A 23408-nucleotide genomic window follows, 5' to 3' on the forward strand; every position below is an offset into this window, starting at 1 on the left:
GAGGGCAAACACATTTATACCAATAAGCATTTCGTATTTCATGTTGGGACCAACGAAATTTACGTAATTTTGTTCGAAATTTCCTCTCTAGGTAGGTATAAGTGATGAACGAAAGAACTAAACGAATGCAAAAAAGAATGACCGGTTTCCGGTCTTGGCAATTCGGTTTGTAATAGTATGTTACATACCAAGGATCGAAACTGTATGTCGAAAATGACATAAGCGGGAATGAAAATTGAGAGAAAAGAGTAGGGGAGTATGGTACTAAATTTGGTGAGTGAATGTGGTGATTTTGGTAGGATGAAAAATATGGTTCATTCACTGATTTTTTCCTTTCATTTCCTTTCAATTTCTTTCAGTTTCTCGTATTTCCAGTCAATTCCTCGTAATATTCCTTCAATTCCTATTAATTACCGCAAACTTCGGCAACTACGAAACAGCAGTAATTTTGACGGTTTTCGTTCGTTTTCTTAAAATTGAAGGAAATATTAGAAAATTATCGAAATAAAGAATAAAAGTAATTAAAGAAACTTTTTCGAAAATTGTTTCTAAAAAGTAGACAAAGGATTGGAAGTAATAGAAAAGAAAGGAAATAAAGTGCAAATCCGCCAAAATGGAATTAATCCGGTAATTAGAAATTAATCCGGTAATTAAGAATTAATCCGGTAATAGAAGGAATTAGATATTGATTTGCCACCCTTTTGGCCAGCGGTGTCCCCCTCGCATTGAGGCAACCTTTAATGTTGATCAAACAGGAAATCGTACATGCATGTCTATCGTTTCGAAATTATCTATTTCATCAACGCACTTCAAGCAAAAGTCGACAGCTGCCAAATAGGTCCTATTTTCTTAGGCATGTTCACTGAAAGATATCATCAAACGATGATCATTTAAAAAAAATAAAAATCGAATTTTCAGTCGACATTTGCCCATTATCAGTTGATATTTATCGATTATCGATAAAACATTCGATTGATATTGACTTTTGAAAATATCGATCACAGGCGCTTACTAGAGTGACAAAAATGTTCATACATTTGCATGTTTTTGGTCATCCTTTCATGTATTTATGCGAATCATCATCGTAATGTTGCATAAATCGTTGTATGAATCTCGGTACAAAGTACTTTATTAGGTTCACGATGTGTACACACGAGCTAGAAAATGGTGTTGTTTTGCGCACTAGATGTGAGATTGCCGATACGAGTGAAGCGAGTTTAATAACAGGCATTTCCACAAAAGAGAAAAAAACAAGGTAGAAATTAGACAAGGTAGAATTTCGAGGCGTTTAATATAGAACAGACGAGAAAGCTTCCTTTTGTTAAGACCAGTTTAAGCAAAGTGAATACATATTCTACGGGAATATAATGTAAATGTAGAAAAACGTAAAAGTTTCCTTTTGTATGTTGTTATGTATAAATATGACGAAAACCGTTTTTATGTAACTAGTTTGAGAAAGTCTGTTGTTTGATAATGATCAATGATTTGACCAAAACTATAGTAACCAATAAATTATAAAATTTGGATGTAAATAAAAAAGGCGCGTTTTTCTCAAAACTAAAAATCTTGAATTTAATAGTAAGGTAGACCTGGATGAAAAGTGGTAAGTGTTTAGATTACCAACCAGAAGAAATCGATTCTCACTCCGAAGAAAAATGTGGAGTTAGTTGGCACCGATTCACAGTTTCACAAATGTTTAAAAAAGAATAACATACACTGGATGTGGTGAGAATAGCTGGCTTTCGAAACTTTCTTCCATAACAAAGAAAACAACACAATTATTTCCTCGATGATGTCTTGATGGTCAAAGTTTTAAATCACTAGTAACTAGTCATGAAAGGAAGACTGGGCAACGAAAGACGAGAGTCTTTTCAAGATCGTTTCAAACCGAGAAAATCGAATACAGAAAAGATGCCACGAAAAGTTGTGTATTTCAACGATGAGTGTTCGTTTTTTTTATAATTATAACAATGAAAATTTTAAATGTATACATTGTACAGAGGCACTACCTACACAACGTTTAATTTTCGATATTTAACATGAATTAAAATTGAGCAAACAGATATATTTTTACTTGTTCCGGATTGAACAGTCTGTGTTGTCAGAATTTTATCAGGCTTAGAAATTGACATACATAATTACATATAATGACCCGAATAACTTTGATATAAATCATAGCAGCATACGAGTCGTGTTTCATACAGCGTTTTATGCAATGGTGGTCGAAATTCAAAATGGAAAATGCAAAATTCTTTGTGCACCGGACAACTGAAATACGACATATTTTGCAATGATTTGCCAACTTAAGACTGGTGCTGAAGAAATCGTCATTTCCTCGCTTGGTACGAAAAATACTATTCTTTAATGTACGTTTTTCGGTTCATTTCTTCATCAACTCGTCCACTTGAAACTCAAATTTTAGGAACACTTACGGTGTGAATTAAAAAAACAATCTAAAACCGATCACAGTACATCTCATACCACTTGTTCCTTTCTTCCAACTGAACGCAAATTACACTTTAATGTGAATGCATGACTGGTTGAGGTATTGTGTGTGCGAAAAACATTTTGTGCATCCGACAACTGAAATACGACCTATTTTGCCATGATTTTTCATTAAGAAATGTCAGTTTTTCCCGAACTATAAATCGTGCGGGAAAAAACTTCATTTCTTTACGATTTATAGTGCGGGAAAAGAATTACATGAATTTTTCTAGGACTATACGATTGATTAAATTTAATATGGTGAATGTGAAGTGTGTATGTTTTCAAGTAAATTGATGTGTTTTGTCTATTTCAGTTGTCCGATGCACAAAACGTTGTTCGTACCTCGACAGGAAATGGATTTTTTCAGCACACGTCTGAAACTGGTGCTGAAAAAATCGTCATTTCCTATTTTATTCGTAATCTGGGCGTCCATACGAGTTCAACGAGCTATCACACGCCTCATAAGGTTAAAATTTGGCCGAGATATTAAATTTCAAAACTTGGAAATTTGCAGAAATTTGTATGAAGAAATTCATTTTCATACATTTTGAAATTGATGAATTTTACCAACCTTTGTCACTCAGTCACTTTGTCACTCTGTTAACCGAAACTTTTGAATTTACCGGCGGATTTGGCTGAAATTTTCAGGGTATGTTAAGGACGTAATTCTAAGAAACTAATTTGAAGGAATTTTCTTAAAAGCTTATAATTTCGGAGTTATGAGCGTGTTAAGCTATTGAGCTATGGAACCTATAACTCGGAAAATATGGCAGATAGAAATTTATAGAGTTTCAGATTTCATTCGACACGTGTTTCATGGTTTTCCTAAAAAGTCGTCTATTTGGGAGCTATGAGCGTTTTAAGTGCGAGCTATGTCAGCCATAACTCGGAAAATACGGCAGGTGGAAACTTCGTGTAAAAGACAAAGTTATAGAGTTTTAGATTCTAGTCGATGCGTGTTTCATGGTTTCCCTAAAAAGTCTTCTATTTGGGAGCTATGAGCGTTTTAAGTGCGAGCTATGTCAGCCATAACTCGGAAAATACGGCAGGTGGAAACTTCGTGTAAAAGACAAAGTTATAGAGTTTTAGATTCTAGTCGATGCGTTTTTCATGGTTTTCCTAAAAAGTCTTCTATTTGGGAGCTATGAGCGTTTTAAGTGCGAACTATGTCATCCATAACTCGGAAAATACGGCAGGTGGAAACTTCGTGTAAAAGACAAAGTTATAGAGTTTTAGATTCTAGTCGATGCGTGTTTCATGGTTTCCCTAAAAAGTCTTCTATTTGGGAGCTATGAGCGTTTTAAGTGCGAGCTATGTCAGCCATAACTCGGAAAATACGGCAGGTGGAAACTTCGTGTAAAAGACAAAGTTATAGAGTTTTAGATTCTAGTCGATGCGTGTTTCATGGTTTCCCTAAAAAGTCGCTTATTTTGGAGATATTGGCGTTTTAAGTGCGAGCTATGTCAGCCATAACTCGGAAAATACTGCAGATATAAAGTTCGTTTAAAAGACGAATTGATAGAGTTTCACATTCTATTCCATAACTCGGAAAATTGCATTAAATGCTGTTATATAGTTAACTTCTTGGATGTTATGCAATTTTCTAGAATGTTTAGTGGGTACCAGAACATCTTTTTTTGATCCACACTTTTACCCTCCCAATCGTTGTTTCTAGTCCTTGTGATGTATTAAACAACTATTTTCCTTATTCAGGGATTTGAATCTGTTGTTTGAATTATTCTTATAAGGTTTGGACCGGAGCAACTTTCACGTCTAGTTCTTAGAAAATAAATGCGATTGTCCTTTCAGATCGGTGCCTAAATGTTTTACACACGTTTCCCCTATCTATAACGACTATTTACGAGGGTTAACGACTATTTACCAGGGTAAGTTTAGGTGGTTTGAGTTTCAGCGTCACAGACTATCAACCAAGTCACTTACATAAGTTCCAAGACCTGAAACTGTCCAGTAACGGTAAAATATGTTTCTAAAAACGGGAAAGCGAAAGGCGTTCAAACAAATGATATTTTTAGGTCGTGCTGTAAAGATAAGGGGAGCACTCACACTTTATTGCATCACGAACTTAATCAATTGTCCTACTAATATTTGCTTCAATATCATTAATACTGCAGTGTCTCTTCCTTCCTTTTTGTTGTTGAATTGGGTCTCTGGCACACTTACACGCGAAGATAAGATATGAAAAGTGTAAACAGTTGAAACTGTTTTGCGTCACACGTCGCCATAATTTGGGTGAATTACACAGCAAATAAATTGATTGGCGACGATACGGAAGGAAATGAATTAAATGAAACACGTCGCAAATGTAATAAAATTGTATTTTATTGGTGCAAAAATAGAAATGAAAATACGAAATTATTGAAACGCAAAATCAACGACACATTGCGGCGAATGTTCTGCATAGGAAAAAGAAATGCAACTTTCATAGAACCAAGAATAAAATTTGAATTTGAAAACCAAAGAAAAACGTAACCCGATTCCCCAAATGTCCCATCAAAATTAGTCCAACATTTTGCGTATCATATAGTTCAAAATTCCACCGTGTCTGTAGTACGTTAGATCCACCTCTGTATCGAACCGTACGATGACATTGAATTTAAGTCCCGTCGATACAACCACTTCGATTTGTTGGCCTGGGTCGCATTTTTCGGGGATGGATATTGTGTACGTTTCCTTTCCGGTCAAGCCGAGACTTTCAGCATTTTGTCCGGGCAAAAACTGTAGTGGAGCAATACCCATGCCAACCAAATTCGAGCGATGTATTCTCTCGTATGACTCAGCTATTACGGCACGAATGCCTAACAAATACGGACCTTTTGCGGCCCAATCGCGGCTCGAACCAGAACCGTACTCTTTTCCAACAATTGCAATCGATGAAATGCCTTCGGTCGCATATCGCTCGGCACAGTCGTACACAAACATTTCTTCTCCACTTGGTATGTGTAGAGTTTTGGGACCAGTCGTTTCAACCAGTTTATTAACAATTCGAATGTTGGCAAATGTTCCGCGAGCCATAACCGCATCGTTTCCACGACGAGATCCATAAGAATTGAATTCACGTGGTGTTAGACCTCTAGATGCTAAATATTTCGCTGCAGGACTGTTCCGAGCGATTGATCCAGCTGGAGATATGTGATCAGTGGTAACTGAATCTCCTAAAAACAGCAACACTCGTGCATCGACAATGGGTTTCGCAACTGGCAGCTCGCGTGTCATTCCATCGAAAAATGGCGGATGTTTGATATAAGTTGAACTTTCATCCCACGGATACAGCTGACCGGATGGAGCTTGGAGCGATTGCCAAGCTGATGAACCTTCTTCTATCTTTTCGTAAACTTCTTGGAACATGGCTGGTATCACGTACTTTCGCTCAACCAAGTGAATCTCCTCCCACGTAGGCCAAATGTCTCGCAAGAAGACATTCACTCCATTTGAATCAACTCCAAGTGGCTCCTTCTCAAAATCAATGTCAACAGTTCCTGCAATAGCGTAGGCGATGCAAAGCAACGGACTGGCCAAGTAGTTGGCGCGAGTATTCGGATGAATACGTCCCTCGAAATTTCTATTGCCTGACAAAACACCACAACAAACCAAATTGTTCTTTTCGATTGTGTTGACGATATTATCGTCCAGTGGTCCAGAGTTTCCGATACAGCTCATGCAACCATATCCAACCACATTGAAACCTAGTGTTTCAAGAGCAGGAATAACGCCTGAAGCCGACAGATAATAAGTGACCACACCGCTGCCAGGTGACAATGACGTTTTCACATAGGGCAATACCTTCAGCCCTCTCTCGACCGCACGTTGCGCTAACAAACCAGCACCTAACATCACCATCGGATTACTGGTATTGGTGCAAGACGTTATTGCCGATATTACAACCGACCCGTGTTTAATGGTATACGTGTTGCCGTCAGACCATGTGAACGAACCAGAAGCGCTTAGCTGCTCGTTGGAAATGCCAAAACCTTTGAAACCAATCTGTAACATACAGAGAAGAGGACAAAATTAGAACAAATGGTTCGAGCCGATACAAGAAATCTAAACATCAGGAAAATGAGTGTACAGATTACATGTTTCTGGACAGATGGAATAAAATTTGAGATGCACACAGAAATGGTAGGTATTTGGAAATCCAGGAAAAATGCACACGAAAGAATCTTCAGCAGAGTTGTAGAGCTTTAGATTGGGATTAAGGTTCTACTACGAGTGTCTCCGCCAGTAACTCGCGCAAACTGATGAAATCCGAAATTCCATCACTTGTGATTAGCGAAATTTCGTTTTGAAATAGCTCGAAATCTATTCGATCTCATCTACTGGTAGATGGATACAGAAGAATCGAAGGTACTTTAATATAGAATAGTTTAGATTAGATTAAGTGGGGGGTTAATAATTATTTTAAAACCAAAGAATTCCTGCACCTTGGCCTCCAATGGACTAGAATAATATCCTTAGATTAACGAGATTACCCACCCGAAGGCATAACATCTCGTCCTCTCTAAGAGGAGTAGATTGAGATACGCTCAATCAGCGCGTCAAATGACTACCTTTATATGCCGGTGTTTCATGCACCAGCATAGCCAAAGGTGGGGCAAGGGCCTATCACAACCCTTACTGCAATGCACCCGGGAGCAGTACCCCAGCGTATTAAACGCACTTGAACCACAGCCACCACGTTTCAGCCAAGGATAGGCTCCTCAACCATAGTTGGGACCAGGAGGATAGTGCAATCCTGGTGGGCTCCCAACACCCGTGGTACCGATTTAACCCTCGGGTAGGGTAGGTGGTATCGAAGACCACTTCGGATGGAAGCATGAACTTCCAGCTCCGATCGACTAGCTCGAATTGCGCGGAGTCGCCACTCTCCGAGAGACAGTCTGGAATTGGCCTTAGCCGTCCAACCAGCTGAACTCATCCTGCGCCGGTCATTCACCCCACAATCAACCACATTCAAGACATAACGGCGTGCACATGCATCATTCACGGATCCTCGTCCCCTCTCATCAACCTCGACCTCCTGCCGAATAGCGATACCGCAAACTGATTCAACTTTTCAAACGCTCCAATCTCGCTGAGTGCCCCGCTAACGTCAAACGACCCGTTACGAATGAATAACCCACAACCATTCAGATCACGAAGATCCTCGTAGAGCGGGCACTCCCCGAGTAGGTGCTTGACGTCCTCGTTAGGTGCTCCACACATGCATACCGGCGTATTTGACAGACCACGTTTGTGCAGAAAACCATTCATGCTACCGTGTCCCGTTAATACATAACCAAGACACAGTCCAAAGGCCATCCACTCATTCTCACGAACAAATGGGCCTCCAATGGGCCAGTCGTGCTCACCCATAGTAAATTAAACTCACTTGGTTCAGAGAGTCGTCAATTTGTAGTCAATTTTCGGATACCAAAAATTTAGTGCCGAAACACACAAAGTGTTCTCCCGGCATTGTTAGGCTGCAAGGCTGCTACGCCAGATCTTTGATCCATATGGCATGTTAAGCATTTTCTGTTTCGTTCATCTTATTTAAAGTTTTGTACAAAACTAGGGATTAAAAACGCAGAGTCATGTTGCGCTGTTATTATTGACCACAACTTCGACTTTCAACTTTTGATCCCTCGTTATGTAAGCATTGCTCACTAAAAGCAAACTATTAACAAATTATGTCATGGTTCACGAATCCATTAGCAAGATATGTGCATTAAGTTGACTGAAAAGTAAGTATACAATGCACACAAAATGAAAAGTGCATCAAGCAAACACAAAACGATGTGTACATGTGTTGAAGAAAAATTCATCGAAGACGAATAATTGTAAATCAAAGCTTATTTTGCATTAAAAACAATTGTAACCAATAAATTGCTGAAATTGTAACATAATTATGTTTGTTTCTTCACTGAACTATATTGCTGATAATAGTACAGAGAATTCTTGAAGAAATTATAAAAAAAAATTCGATCGAATCAAATTCAATTCTCACTTCGATAGGTAGAAAAACTGTCGGTCTGGATGGATAGTTGAAATATTTAAATTTTACCTAGGCATTGAGTGTAGAAAGGTAAGTAAAATATTTATTTTCGCTTATTTACATTCGTCATAACCAGAAAGTGCATTCAAAACAGCAATTACTTCGAAAATATACCTAGATCTGAACAGGTTGTTAACGAATGCACTCTTCAGTGAAATTAGTGGTAGACCATTCGACAAATAATGGAAACAATATTTGTGCAGAAAATGCCACCTTATGTCAGGTTTAACTGTTGTTTAATGACTGTAGTCATTTAAGGTCCAATTTTTTTTAAATTACCTTTAGCACTAACACCTATTGTCGATCCGTAATTTTCGTTTTAGAAAAATCCAAACTTGCATTGAAACTCTCTCCAATAATTTAGAGACAATTGAGCGAAGGCTTCAGTGCTAAAATTGGGCAAATTTTGGCTTTTGAATGGAGCAGAGTCATTGCTGTTCCTAATAAAATTGGGCCAAACCCATCGGTATATGATTTACTGGTCTGTGTAATTATTCGTCTAGCAGAGCCTTTTCCTGCGTTGATTCAGATTTTTTTTTGCATGAAAAATAACATGATCTATCTTCTCTTGTCTGGCCTTTTTCCTAACAAAAGGGCTGTTCGCATTCAGTAGGATTAGTCTCTCAGTGCAAAAAGCCAACTTATTATAAAGAGACTTTCGCGCTCAGTGCCAATAACACTAACCTTATCCATCAGTCAAACTTATTCGATAGATCAACAGTAATTCTTTATCCAATTTCCGATTTAATGAGGTAGTTGTAGTGATTCAAGTTTTTTAAGTAGTTATGTTGGCTATTTATTTGGAGACAGCCAACAACCATCCGTAGAGTAATAAATTTTAAATCAGACGACCAGTGAACAGCATAGTTCTAGAATAGCAACGAAATGGCCAGACCACGTATTTCTATTGTGAACGTTTCTGATGAGTCGGTGTGACACCTTGAAATTGTTGGACATTCCAACTAATGTTTACTAATCTCCGAAGACAGGTTAAGAAATGCTTATTGAAGCCAGCACGATTCCTTTTTAAATGTTCTCTACATTAAGCTTGGGTTACAGCCAACGTAGAGATTCTGTAGTTTCCAGAAATTTTTCTTATTTTATCTGTAACCCGATTCCGTTGATGAATGTGACACGGTAACGCTAAATTATGTCTGAAATTTGGTGTGTTGGCTGTTTTAGGATGATGTCAGCACTGCGATAAAACGCATAAATAACTCAGGTTTTTATGCATTGTACTTTTTTGTCCAGATGTTAAGAAGTAGAAAAAGAAAATGCAAAAAAGTCTAAGTTCCAATTCTGCCGTAATTTTGATTCTTTTGATTAAATTTTTCACTAAGTCCTTCAATCAAATTACGTCAGTGTTCGGTTAAATAGCTGCAAAAAAGTTTTAAATTTGTTTAGAAAACTGCCAAATCACATCGACATTTTTCGCTAAGGTTTTCATGTGTTGCATTTTCACAGCAGTTGTATGTATTATCGTTGTTATCGCGAAGAATAAAAACAAGGCATCAGAACAGTCGGAGCGTTTGCTGCGACTTAGCCCCGTACGACCCGTAATCCTATTTCGTCCGTAACCATAATACGTCCGTAGCCGTAATACGCCCGGAACCCTAATACGTCTACAACCCTCTAATGCGTCTGTTACCAAAATGCAAGTCAAGTTGGGCATTGTCAAATTTACTGAAAGTGTTCATTTTTAAAATTGCGCATAGCGCAATTACGAAAGCCCGTACTTTTTTGCCAACTTTCCATTGGGTATTCAATTACTTCTCAAATAAAACAAAAATTAGCAAAATCGGATGATATTTACTCGATTTACGTGCAAAAAACACTTAGGGCCGAGTAGTGGCCTTAGTCCAAGGGCCCAAATTTGAAACTTTTTTTGCCATGATTCTATTCGGCATTCAATTATCTCTCAAACGAAACAAAAACTAGCAAAATCGGATGACATTTACTCGATTTATGGGCAAAAAACACTTAGGGCCGAGTAGTGGCCTTAGTCCAAGGGCCCAAATTTGAAACTTTTTTTGCCATAATTCTATTCGGCATTCAATTATCTCTCAAATCAAACAAAATCTAGCAAAATCGGATGAGATTTACTCGATTTATGTGCAAAAAACACTTAGGGCCGAGGAACGACCTTTGAGCTCTCCCAACAAGCCCACGTTGCATCTTACCCAAAAACTTTGTTCTACTCGTCAATACCTTTCATTTGATATATCACAAGCAGCTATTGTGTGCGTATTTCGGTAGATATAATCGAAAGACTGAAAAACAACTATAGGGCCCTAGCTCTGGAAGGGCCGACCCTACCATGCCCATTTTCGAACTTGACCTTACTTTTGTCGATCGGGGAAAAAAAGAATTTTGAAAAAAGGTTGTGATTTGCTCAAGCTAGAGGGGTCACAGACGGACGGACGGACGGACATTTTTTTTTATTGCGGATAGGTGATGGAATTTGTTTATGTACTGTCCGTTTGACAAGCGGATCGCCACGGTTTAGCAGTGGGTTTCGAACATTTGTTTTTTACACGTTGGCACACGCGCTCTTGTCAGATTCAAGATTGTTTTTACGAAGGTTACGCTGATTATACTTTGTGAAAACGGCCAATACCTTGCAAATATGTCACATCTTGGACAGAATTTGACACTGCAATATCTGCAACATGAAAAAACTAAATGTTCGAAACCCACTGAAACCCCGTGCTTCCATCTACGTATTATACACATACTAGGTGAGCCAATCTTAATCTATTCGTCATCTATGAACATAACCAAATGCTTCGCCCTTACTGTCTGCTTCCAATTCGACGTGTTACAAACGGCATATTAATCTTATAAGCCCCCAGTACTTCGTACGGGGCTAAAAATCAAATTTTAATGTCGCCGAAAATGAACAACCAGTTTATTTACGCGTTTTATGGGCAACATCAATTTTCGAAACACACCAAAATATTGAAGACAAACTTAGAAAGTCCGAATTACCAGTTTGTGATTCTATTCCTTATCTTTTTCTAGTTTTATATTTACGTACATTGTTTGTGGCATTCTCGGTTACAATTTAAGAACTCGAGTAAGCTGTATATTACTGCTACCTTTATGGTCGTTACGGCCTTAATGGATATTCAATAAAAATTGGCGATGAGTTCCCTTGGGATCATTAATGAAGAGAGCATCAGGGGAGCCACGTTCCAAAGATTATCTGTTGCAGAAAATTTCTATTGCTATACAAATAGGCAATGTGGCATGTATTCTTGGAACTTTAGGAAGTAATAGAGCAGATGATTTTTATTTATTGTAATATTTGTTGATTGAAAAGATACTGACTGCGCCGTATGCGAGCAGTCTTTTATTCGCTTTGAATAAATTTATTATGTTTAGCATACGATTGTGGATGCATTTAACTTTTTTGCTAATAATGGCGAAAAAGTCCTATTACCATGCAGAAATTAGCATTGAAAAACTATCGAAAATCCATGATGGGCACAACTACTTTCATGTTGCCTCGCATTCAATTCTTGGGTGAAATAAACCAGCTCGTTACAACATCAGAAACGGGCAAGAATGATTTCATTTCCGTCACTGAATAACATAAAAGGCAAACTTTCATAAACCGAGACATAATGATCTAACTAAGCAAAAACATTTTTTTGCCTTCAAATTCGTACTTTAAGCTGTAAAATCGTAAAATTTGAAGAGAAAAATAAAATGTTTAGGCTCAAAAAGAAAAAGGTTTAGCCACATTGCTGTAACTTGAAATGCTGGCGAAACGTTTCATAGAATATTTAGGCCAGGTGTTTTCGTAAATCGATGGTTAAACAAATATTCAATGGGCGGAACCAAAAAATATTTTAACTGAAATTCAATAGATCCATAAACCGGACGAATGGATTTGTCAACAAAAGAAAAATCCTTAAAAATATCATATTTTTTTTGCACGAACGGTAAAAATTACCAGAGCTTACAACCTTGGGCTACGTGACTCATACTTTTTATGCGTTTTAAATAAGCATGAAATCAGCCTGTGCCTGGATCGTATGTATCAAAACAGTCGTAATGGATGAGACGATTTTAATGTTTTCAAGAACATTATCAGCAAGAATAAGATTCATGCACAACACTTGTTCCGTTAATGTAAAGTAAACTCAACCGAAGCGCCAAAATAGCAAACAAAAGACCAAAAAAATATCGTTAAACCGCTTCACTACGACGAAAAATTGCAGATGTGTGCAAAAAGTCCCTACGTAATGCTCAGAATGTTTAAAACATTCCGAACAATAATCCAGCGAATTAAATAGCAATTTCGGCAATTCTATTAAATGAGTACAGTTATGAGTATGTCATATTGTAAATATATCCGATTCAATTGACACTTAATTGCAATCGGTCGATTTATTGAGCCAAACCTTTTCAACCGAACCAGCAGTGGCAGTCAGTGTTGGATTTTTCTCTCATAAATTGTTCCTTAAAAATAAAATGGTTCGGTAGATGAGAAAAGGTACGTTGCTACTTTTGCACTATAAAATTCGGGGGTTTTATTGGTTTGAAAAGATTTTTTTTTTTGTTTGTTGTTGCAAATATGAACAAAAGTTAGGCCGGTGAATGCAGTTTGGATTATGACTAATCCGTAAAATTTTAGAATATTTTGGACTAATCACTTTGCTTGCAATTACGACCGTCGTGGCCGTATAATATTCAACGAAATTGTTCGTATTCTCGATATATACAGGTAATATCGGTCATTACAAATTATCAATTTTATGACTGCAAATTTACGGTCAAATATTTTGTGAGAAAGAAAAAAGATGGTAATTAACAACCCCCTCCAGATGGTGCATATCATGCATACACTTAAATGTGTTTAGTTAAATAGTAAAAATTTCCACATACAACCATCGGTCTAATTACATTTTGACAAAATACGGTCCCATCGACGACTATAAATACTATGCTATTGACCAACAACGTCTCATATCCAGTTCGATCACCGTCGTGAAGGCTACCAAGGGTCCGAATAAAGTTTCTTTGAGCGAAAACTAAAAATTCAATCAGTTTGTGTCGTTGGAAAAAAAAAAGTTTAAATTGTTCGTATCGAAGTTGGTGGATTATACTTGGCATGAGGATAATTCTACCTCACCGGGTAGGATTCATCAATTTAGTTTCGAATTTGCATCAGTTTAGTGATAAAAAGCAGTTCGTTCGAACGGACATTTCTGTTCTTTGTGTTTGTAAAATTTTATTCTTTATGATTAAGAGCGATTGTCGGATTAGTTGCTGTAATTTTCTCTCCAGTGACTAGACCGAACACTCGCGTCCTCTATTATAAAGTGTTTCATCGATATAAACTGTGCAAAGATAAAAGTAAAAAATATTAAATTCAACTAACCACTTTGGTGTTCTACCTTATGATGATTTTTAGACATCATAAAGCTAGACCATCACTGTAGTTCGTTGGTGAAAAAACTTCACAATTGCACGGCGAAACGGTATTTTTGATCATTTTTCCTTTGTTTTTTTTTCTAAACTCTGCGCCATATTTGAAAGGAACTCCCGGTGTGATATGATAAAGCTATGAAGAGCATATCACAGCAGTAGTTACCTGCCAGATATCGTGTACGAATCATCATCAGTAAATCAGAAAAAAATCAATTTTCGATGTTCTGCTGATCATTATTCGAAGATACTTTTCTATCCGAATAAAAGGAACTTTCACCGTGATGTGTTATATGTCATATCACAGTGATTGTACTTTGTATTTTGGTGGAATGAGCCAGCGTTACTTCGAAAGATAGATTAAAAAAAAAAGATTTTTCTTTTCGAATTGCAGTCCTCCCAAGAAACAGTTTTTAACGATGCGATAAACTTCGTTCAGTTGATGTCTTTATTATCATCACTGGGCTAAGTTTGTCACAAAGTTTGAACTAAAAGCAACTCTAACAAACACGGGGGACTGTGCATAAAATTGTAACGCATAAAAAGGACGCCAGAAAAAAAGCCAACCAAATTTCATTTCATTTCGAATCAAATCGTAAAAATTGAAATTTCTTACGTAAATAACAGTAAATCCAGCAATTCGATTTATTAAACAAAGAGAGATGCTTTCATGTGCAATTCACTCTCGTTGAAACGATGACAAAGAGCGACATGTTGCAAAGTGCAAATTGATCTTCCCAATTTTTTTTTTTTTTTTTGAACAGAGAATGACAAATTCTGGAAGAGTCGTTCAATATTAAAGGCATAAAAATGTGTAAGAAACGATCGATTGTCAGGCGTAAATTTACTGTTACTAGACAATAAAACATGTACAATTTGACGGTAAAAAACCTTTTTTTTTGTGCAAAAAAAATCACTCGAACCAACAAAGAGCAACGTCTCTTTTATCATTTGCTTCCTAATATTCTTCGGCGAAACGTAAAACAAGAATCTACAAAAGTAAAAGGAACTACCACCGTTGAGATGTTTTTGATCATATCACAGTGATAGTACTTAATACTTTTGTGGAGAAGATACAGCTATAAACGAAATAGAGTTTGCCGTTATGTGATGATATTTTGTACAATTACTTTCCAGTGAAATTCATTATTATGTGACAAACCTGGCTCAGTTGGTGTTGTATTTATGTACATCACTGGGCGTAAGTTTGTCACATAATTAAACCAAATCAACGAAAAAAAAGAAAAGAAATTTTGATAATATGCAAAGAGAAGCACATTTTTGGCGCCAGTATCACAACAAAGCAACAACGGCTCCAGATGACGAAACGGTTTTTTTTTTTTAAATTCAATTGAATCAACCGATTTAAAGTGTTGGAAAAGAATTATTTCAACGGGAGACCAATGTTGGTGTCAATCGACTAGTTGGGTCAAAGTCAAAAATTGAAAAAAATTGTATTTTTTGGCGAAAATCGAAAAACTTTGAAAATTGAGAAGAATTCAGGATCAGGAGTTATCAAAATCCCCCCGAATTGTCCTTAATTTCAGGGTTTGTTTTTCCGCAGAACAAGAAATTCAAATAAATTTTGTTCTAAGACGTCGATAGCGTTAATGGAAGTCCCCATTACGGGTGCATTGTGCCAACAGATAAAACGACTTGTCAACTCACCTTATTGGTTAAACATAAACGGAAATCATTTTGCATATCACTGACTGAAACACGATCATGTGGCCTCTTCGGTCCAGACACCGATGTGACTACAGTTGATAGATCCAAGGTTACAACCTAACGGAAATTTTGAAATGATTTGGTAATCACTTTCGCCTTGGTGCAATCAATAAATTTGCCAAACCTGAGTGTAATGCGGATCTTGTGATGCGTCGGCATAGTTTCTCAGCTGTTTCGTTGCACGAAGATATTGTTCGATAATTCGGATTTTATCCTCCGAACGATCTGTGATTGGATGGTAGTGATAATTCTCGAATTTCTGTTAAAATTCATTTCGAATGTAACCTACTTGTTTGCCGTAAGTAATCCAACGAATTGGAATCAACTGGAAAGTAACCAATGGTTGCACCATATTCCGGACACATATTACTGATGGTAGCCCGATCGGCAATTGACAATTCTGAGACACCAGGTCCAAAGAATTCCACAAACTTGCCGACAACACCTAATTGTCTCAAATTTTTTGTTATCTAATCGAACGGTAGCGATGAGTACAGAGAAACAATTTTCATTCAATGCAAATTTGCCACTCACCGTCAGTACTAAATCGGTTGATGTAGCTAGCAGATTTAGTTTGCCAATCAATTTGTAGCCGATAACTTCCGGCAACAACATAGCAATCGATTGACCAAGCATAACAGCCTCCGCTTCGATTCCACCAACACCCCAACCAACCACACCCAGTCCATTGATCATTGTCGTGTGACTGTCTGTGCCGACAACCGTATCCGGAAACAGAATATTTTCGCCAGTCGGCGATTTGTCAAAGACGACACGTGCCAAATACTCCAAATTCACCTGGTGAACGATACCGGAACCGGGTGGCACAATCAACATATTGTTGAATGCTTTTGCGCCCCATTTGAGAAAAGTGAAGCGTTCCTTGTTTCTCTCGAATTCGAGGTCTTGGTTTTTCACCAATGCATCGGAGCTAAACGGAAATGTGGCGCAATGTCAGCAATTTTACCAAATTCGGTTGTGTGACAAACTTACGTTCCGGCAAAGTCAACTTGAACAGAATGATCGATAACCAGATCGGACGGACAAATGGGGTTAATTTTATTCGGATCACCGCCCAGCTTCAAAACTGCATCTCTCATGCTGGCAAAATCGACGACCGCCGGAACTCCCGTAAAATCTTCCAATTTGAACGAAATATAGAATTTCCTTTCAGTCAGAATTCAGTGAGTGCACAAACCTTGTAAAATGACACGAGCTGGTTTAAACGATACTTCGACATCATTGTCATTGGATATGCCTTTTGCATCCTTCCAATTCAGAATATTTTTCACATCCTTTTCCAACACTTGAAAATTGTCGCAATTTCTCACAGCCGATTCCAAGAGAACGCGAATCGAGAACGGAAGTTCATCTGCGATTGATGTGTTTGTTTAACTAAAATCGACTTATTCTCATTATGCTTCGTTAAATTACCAAATTTATCGCCAATCGCTGATATTTTGTAATATTTGTACGATGTTCCATTGATAACGAGTTCTTGTTGCAAATAGTCGAAGGGATTTGATTCTGGAATTATAAAATAGGAAAATCTTCGTTATCAGAATGTACTGACGAGGCGAAAAATAAAACCAGATTTTGGTCAACAAGGGTGAGGGCAAGGGATACCTTAAAGCAATGACTTGCGTTGCATATGTTTCCAATAAAATAGTTTGGTTCAAGGCTAGCATCTTTAACTGACCGAAATTACTCAACAATCTGCGTTCCATCTATGGAATCATCATTCAGATTGATAAATCCGAATGGCTTTTCGATTTTTTGTATAAACGACTGGCATTATGCAAACATTTTCGTAATTTTACGCTCGAAGGGTTTTTGGGCAGACCTGTTCATCGAATTTCGAAAGACCGAAACCTCGACTGAAAGTGAAACGACGTTTAGGCTGGATTGATTGAACAACTGTTATATTTAAGAGCAATGATCCATTTGCAAAGTTGTAGCCTACGTTTTGGCGGAAAAGTGTTCGTTTTTTGATGATTTCTCTGAACCAAATTCTTTTTTTTTACAGCCTAAATGTAGGCTATAAATTTGCAAAGGGTCCATTGCTCTTAATGGGCTGACACAGATTAGTTGTTATTGCAACTATAAATCAAGCCTCGAGGTAATAAAGAAAACATTTGCAAAATTTCACGTTACTTGGAATAAAGTTTTTCACCGATTCAAATAGAGTCGCAACAATTCCTCGTTGGAAATCTACTTTCCGTCTTCTTTTTGTCATCTTTTTTATGCCAAAATGTGCTCTATTTCAAAAATCAAAAATGGGGACCCTACTATATCAGTTGTTTATTCGTCACGTCAGTGTTAAAATTAATAACCCACGAATATTGATGCAAAAGAATTACAACTTTTTCATGCCCTATGTCTTGTGTATTTCACACCACTGCAATTCAAATTGTAAGTCAGGAATTCTAATATTATAATTGGACATTGAAGTCTTGGAAGATATTCTTTTGGTAGTGATATCACCCACCGAATACTGTGCGAATTAGGACTATTTTCTGCCTTATCAAATTTTCTTGAATTTTATTTGATTTTCTTTCCTGTGAGGATCTGGGTGTCTGTCTCAAAACGTCACTCAATTGTCTACATTTGTAAAATTCATAACTTTTAGATTCAAGGATATAAGATTAAGGTAGTGCACAACGCTAGCCGACTTTTTACAGAAAGTTATTATAAAAAAGAGGACATTTTATGAAAAAAGTTATGTTCTTAGAATATTGGTAAAATAGAAGAACGAGGCGAAAAAGAGGACGAATGGGATCCCTAACTTTAGATAGAATCACGAGGAATTTTTTTTCTCATGGACTTTTCTTGTCTTTGTAATGGATTCGACTTTATATTAAATCCATTATTTTAGGCGCTTCTATTTTTACTTGAAATATTTTAGATGAAAGAAAAACATTTCCTAGTTCAATAACTAGAGAAACATGGAATATTGTCTTAAGATATAATTTGCTTGTCATCACGATACAATGTGAACCTAAATCGAGCCCAATAGTACAATGATGGGCCAACAGAAACGGCTCTATTATCACGAAGAGAGTGGTGATTCCCAGTCCTTCGCCATTACAATTAATTTCGACCAAATTGTGTCTAAATTTCATTCAGATTCTTACCAGTTGGTTCACTTATGCAAACACACTGATTATCCAGGTGCAGTAATCACATGCAACGTGACAATGTTGAAACCGTATAGCCACGCTTAAGTAGTGAGGGATTCTTTTGAAAATCCACCTATCAAAATCGGGCCCATTTCGTCTGGGATGGATATATACATGGTTTGAACGGTCTTTGCCAGTAGACCTCAAAACAGGCCTCACACAGTCTCGAGCCACACCTGGTTGCTGGTGGAAGATCTCCGATGTTGGAAGAATAGTGTTTTTTATCCGAAATTTTAGGCCGTTATAAATGATCGTTCCGGGTGAGAGTGGGCTCGTTGGAAAGCTGAGCTCAAGTACTTTCGGGTCATGCCTAGTTTGATAAGATTCATTGATATATGTTTGCAAAAAATGCAAGAATTTTTTTTTTAAATCTGTGTGAACTTTAGACAGGTCTGGGCTGGTATTGATGACGCTTAATGTGAACCTAAGATGCTAGTCGTAACATACATTGTCTAAGCTTTTCATTGATACCTCATTTGCAGTGCTGGTGATTGCTGGCGAGTTTTACGAGTAGCGGTTGTACTAACATAAACTTCTGTTATGTCAGCAATCACCAGCACTACAAATGAGGTATTAACGGAAAGCTTAGACAATGTATGTTACAACTAGCATGTTAGGTTCACATTAAGCGTCATCAGTACCAGCCCAGACCTGTCTAAAGTTCACACAGATTTTGAAAATTTTTCTTGCAAATTTTTGCAAACATATATCAATGAATCTAATCAAACTAGGCATGACCCGAAAGTACTTAAGCTCAGCTTTCGAACGAGCCCAATCTCACCCGAAACGATCATTTATAACGGCTAAAAAATTCGGATAAAAAACACTATTTTTCCAACTTTGGAGATCTTCCACCAGCAACTAGGTGTGGCTCGAGACTGTGTGAGGCCTGTTTTAAGGTCTACTGGCAAAGACCTTTCAAACCATGTATATAGCAATCCCAGACGAAATGGGTCCGATTTTGATAGGTGGATTTTCAAAAGAATCCCTCAGTGTGATTGTACGAGTGGATCAGCTGGTAAACGGGATGAAGTAAAATTAGGCACAAATTTGGCTGATTTCACCTGCAGTACTCGGCCGTCTAACCGTTCAGATAGTGAAAAATGACAAATAATAATATTCGTTCCGTCTTAAATCGTTATTAGATAATAGCAAGAAATGCCGGTTAAAAAGTAACTTGTCATTAATTTACATTTTTTTTTAAAATTAAAATTCGATTTGATAACATTTAACGGAAATATATATTCGGTGAGTTGTGGATAGATAACTGCAAAAATATGAAAATCACGACAGTCATCGAAATTTGAGCAAATCGTATTTGCAACACTAAGATAACTGTTTTTAAACATACGTTGATTGTTAAAATCGAGTTAAACGATTTGCTTCAGATGAATTTAATCATCTCTATCGAACACTTGATTATGCTCTTCACTTGGATGGACAATCCATATATACCAGCGTGATACGTACTAAAAACAATATACATTGGAAGCGAGATTATCATTGTACATCAGTTTATCATTAACAATACGGCGTGAGGATAATCATATCAATTGTCTGCGTCAGAGGTAGCATATCAAATATTTTATTTTTGAAACGAACGAATTGGTAATGAGCTTTTGAAACTTCGAATACATGACAAAATGTTATCCACTCAAGGACTAACTGAAGCCATTTTTTTTTAATACACTCGACACTCGCGGAAATGGTAAAGCCTTTCTGATGTGGGTTTGTAATTGTTCTCACAAAAATTTCGTTAAACGAATGAACATCTAGATTTTTATTGTTTGCCGTTTGGATAACTACGCAGACTGATATGGAAACAATTACAAACCGGTTTCAACAAAAGAATTCCAGAGCAGGTTCTGGGGTAGACTTGTCTGCAACTGTAATTATTTTCCCTAAAATTCGTGAAAATTCGACTAAGAAACTTCGAGCCATTTTTATGGGATATGAATCCGCTGAGTCTAGGCAATTGCCGAGTCACCACATTTCCCAACAAGAATAATGTAAAATTTTCGTGTATGTACACATGATGCCTAACAGTCCAGGTGCTTCACTTTGTGTTAATCGCCCATTCGATTAGAAACGAAAAATTATGAGAGAATTTCGTTACTTTGAAAATCGACTTTTTTCATACATTTTCGTAGAGCGCAACCGCTTTTTATGACCCCGAACACCTAGACTATAAAATTTATCGACTGATGGCAGTCATGAGCGCCGACGGAGAAACCTCGGCGGCGGCTAGCCGAAAAAAATTTCTCGGCGGCGGCGAAAAAATCGGCTTGAGCCGGCTTAAAACGACTCGGCTGGAGGTTCCTTTTAACTTTTTTTCAAAATAAAAACGTTTAGATAAATTCATGGAAAATGAACTAGTAAGCATGAAAATGAAATTGTACGGAAAGCGAAAATGTAGGTAGATTAGGTTGTTCAAAGTGCAAGTGGAACTGGTCTTGTTACAAGCAAGTCTGTAAGTCTAAGGTTCACTAACACGTCAAGTTTTATTGCCTCAAAACTTGAAATAAATGGAAAATCATGCTCCGGTACACTCATTTAACTTATTAAGAAAATGGTTTTCGAGAAGAAATCGAAAGCTCACGAAAATCAAGTAAAAATTGAAAAGAAAAAAAATCGAGAAAATTCGCAAAGATCGATAAAGTTTTCTCAAATTTGTGAATTAACTGATTGTGCGCCTTCGGCTCGTTCCGCAAAGGTCATACTTGCCAAAACAACAAACTTAGAAGCGAGGACGTAATATACCATTCTGGAAAATTCAAGAAAATTTTCAAAATTTTCAAAATTTTCTTAATTTTGAAAAAAAAAAATTCAAAATGTACTTGAGCTGCTTAGGATCAACAGGAATCTCGGTTTTCAAAATTATTTCACTTTTCTTTATTTCATTTTCCAGCCGTTTCAAGCCGGCTTGAGCCGTGTTTTTGGCACCGGCACGGCTGCGGCGCGGCTTGCTCAAAAATGGCCGGCGGCGGCTTAATCGGCGGCTTATTTTCGGCGGCGCTCATGCCTGACTGATGGGACCATTAATAATTTTCAAATCGATTATATCGACTGGTATGCAATGTATACGGTTCTGTGAAAGTTGAACGAATTGGCGGGAAAGTTTATAATCGGAAAATTGGTTTTACAATCTTTGGTTGAAAGGAACTTATGTGCACACTGGATCATCGGATTTGATGGCTACAATTTACAGTCGATTCGTCCTCATGAGTTCTGTTTTCATTTATTTTGTTTGGCGAGATGACTGATTGAATTCATGAATGGACTAACTAACAATACGATTGCGCAACGTTTCTAACATTTCTACAAATTACGCAGATGCTTTAGAGCGTAACACCACATGGCATATGATGTAAAAAGAACAATCTGCTTTCTGAACGAATATGTACTATTTCGAACCAACCAGTTAGTTAGGGAACAATTTCTACATTATATACCCATCAAAAGATGTTGGGTTTCAAACGTTCGCTAGCACGTTCAGTATAGGATTCAACAAGTGGTCCCTTTTTCAATTTCTTTCGGTCTTTCGAGTTCTTAGGAACTCTGCGTAACTCTGTATTCAATCAAAAACAAAATGTAAATTAGAATCCGAACGATTTAATGCTACAGCCGCTATAATACATATGCGTCAATCTTCACTCAAAACGGATCGTTTATGTCTTTGATATACACGCGATATACGTACTTGAGGGCAAGTAATGAGGCCGAGACACACCTGAGATTGAATGGGTAAACATGAAATCTTATGAGAAGAATGTTGTGTTAGATTCAGTTATGAATTTATGAATGAATTATGCATGGAACATTGGAACAAGAATGATGGAAAACCAGAGCTATAAATTTCCAATTAGAACTTGTTACATTCCACATAAAATCTTGCATCAAATGCTACGGCTACAATTTTGATAAATTAAATAAAACGAAAAAAAAAATCGTAAAACGTTGAATGATAAGACAACCAATAAATTAAAATTACGCGATGCGACTTTTCTACCAATTTGAATGTGGCATGATGGGTACGATCATCCAATTTATGATAAGCAAGTTTAAGTAGACAAAAAATAAGCGAAACTACTAAATTAGATTCAATTATTGTTACACTTACTAGACATTGCTTATGTCGATCTTCGATTTTCTTGCGGTCCCAGTACAGTAAAAATTAAATCAAAATTTATACAGGCGAACGACTGACCTCTTGCACACTTGGAACAAAACTAACAGAGTTGAATTTAATTAAATTGTTGAAATTGTCGCTAATTTATTATGTTGCCTTTTTTAGTATCTATAGCAAAAGAACACACCGGCTTAACAAATACAAAGTTTATCGAAATAAATTAAACTGCCACAAGTAGAGCTGATTTGACGGTCTTATCAAATTACACAATCGATTTGACGAATGCTGCACAAAAAATTTGATATTTTTATTACTAAATTTTGAGAAGAGAATTCTTTTAAAAAACCCTTTTTCAAATAAATATTTGTTGACTTTCTATTTGTTCAAAAAGTCACGT

At 37.1% G+C, this 23408-nt stretch overlaps 1 protein-coding gene across 1 annotated transcript; it reads right to left on the bottom strand.

Annotated features, from left to right (window-relative positions):
- Positions 1-4809: 4809 nt before the first annotated feature.
- Positions 4810-23408, bottom strand: LOC119067974 (cytoplasmic aconitate hydratase-like). Its single transcript, XM_037171320.1, has 10 exons — positions 23199-23408; positions 23003-23111; positions 17138-17230; positions 16902-17075; positions 16697-16841; positions 16238-16634; positions 15993-16173; positions 15828-15928; positions 15644-15760; positions 4810-6489 (listed from the first exon to the last, which is right to left on the bottom strand). Exons 2-10 carry the CDS (start codon positions 23007-23009, stop codon positions 5005-5007), a joined length of 2700 nt encoding a protein of 899 aa, XP_037027215.1. The 5' UTR covers positions 23010-23111; positions 23199-23408; the 3' UTR covers positions 4810-5004.

Source organism: Bradysia coprophila (genome assembly GCF_014529535.1).
Source record: "Bradysia coprophila strain Holo2 chromosome X unlocalized genomic scaffold, BU_Bcop_v1 contig_132, whole genome shotgun sequence".
In the NCBI taxonomy this organism is placed as follows: domain Eukaryota; kingdom Metazoa; phylum Arthropoda; class Insecta; order Diptera; family Sciaridae; genus Bradysia; species Bradysia coprophila.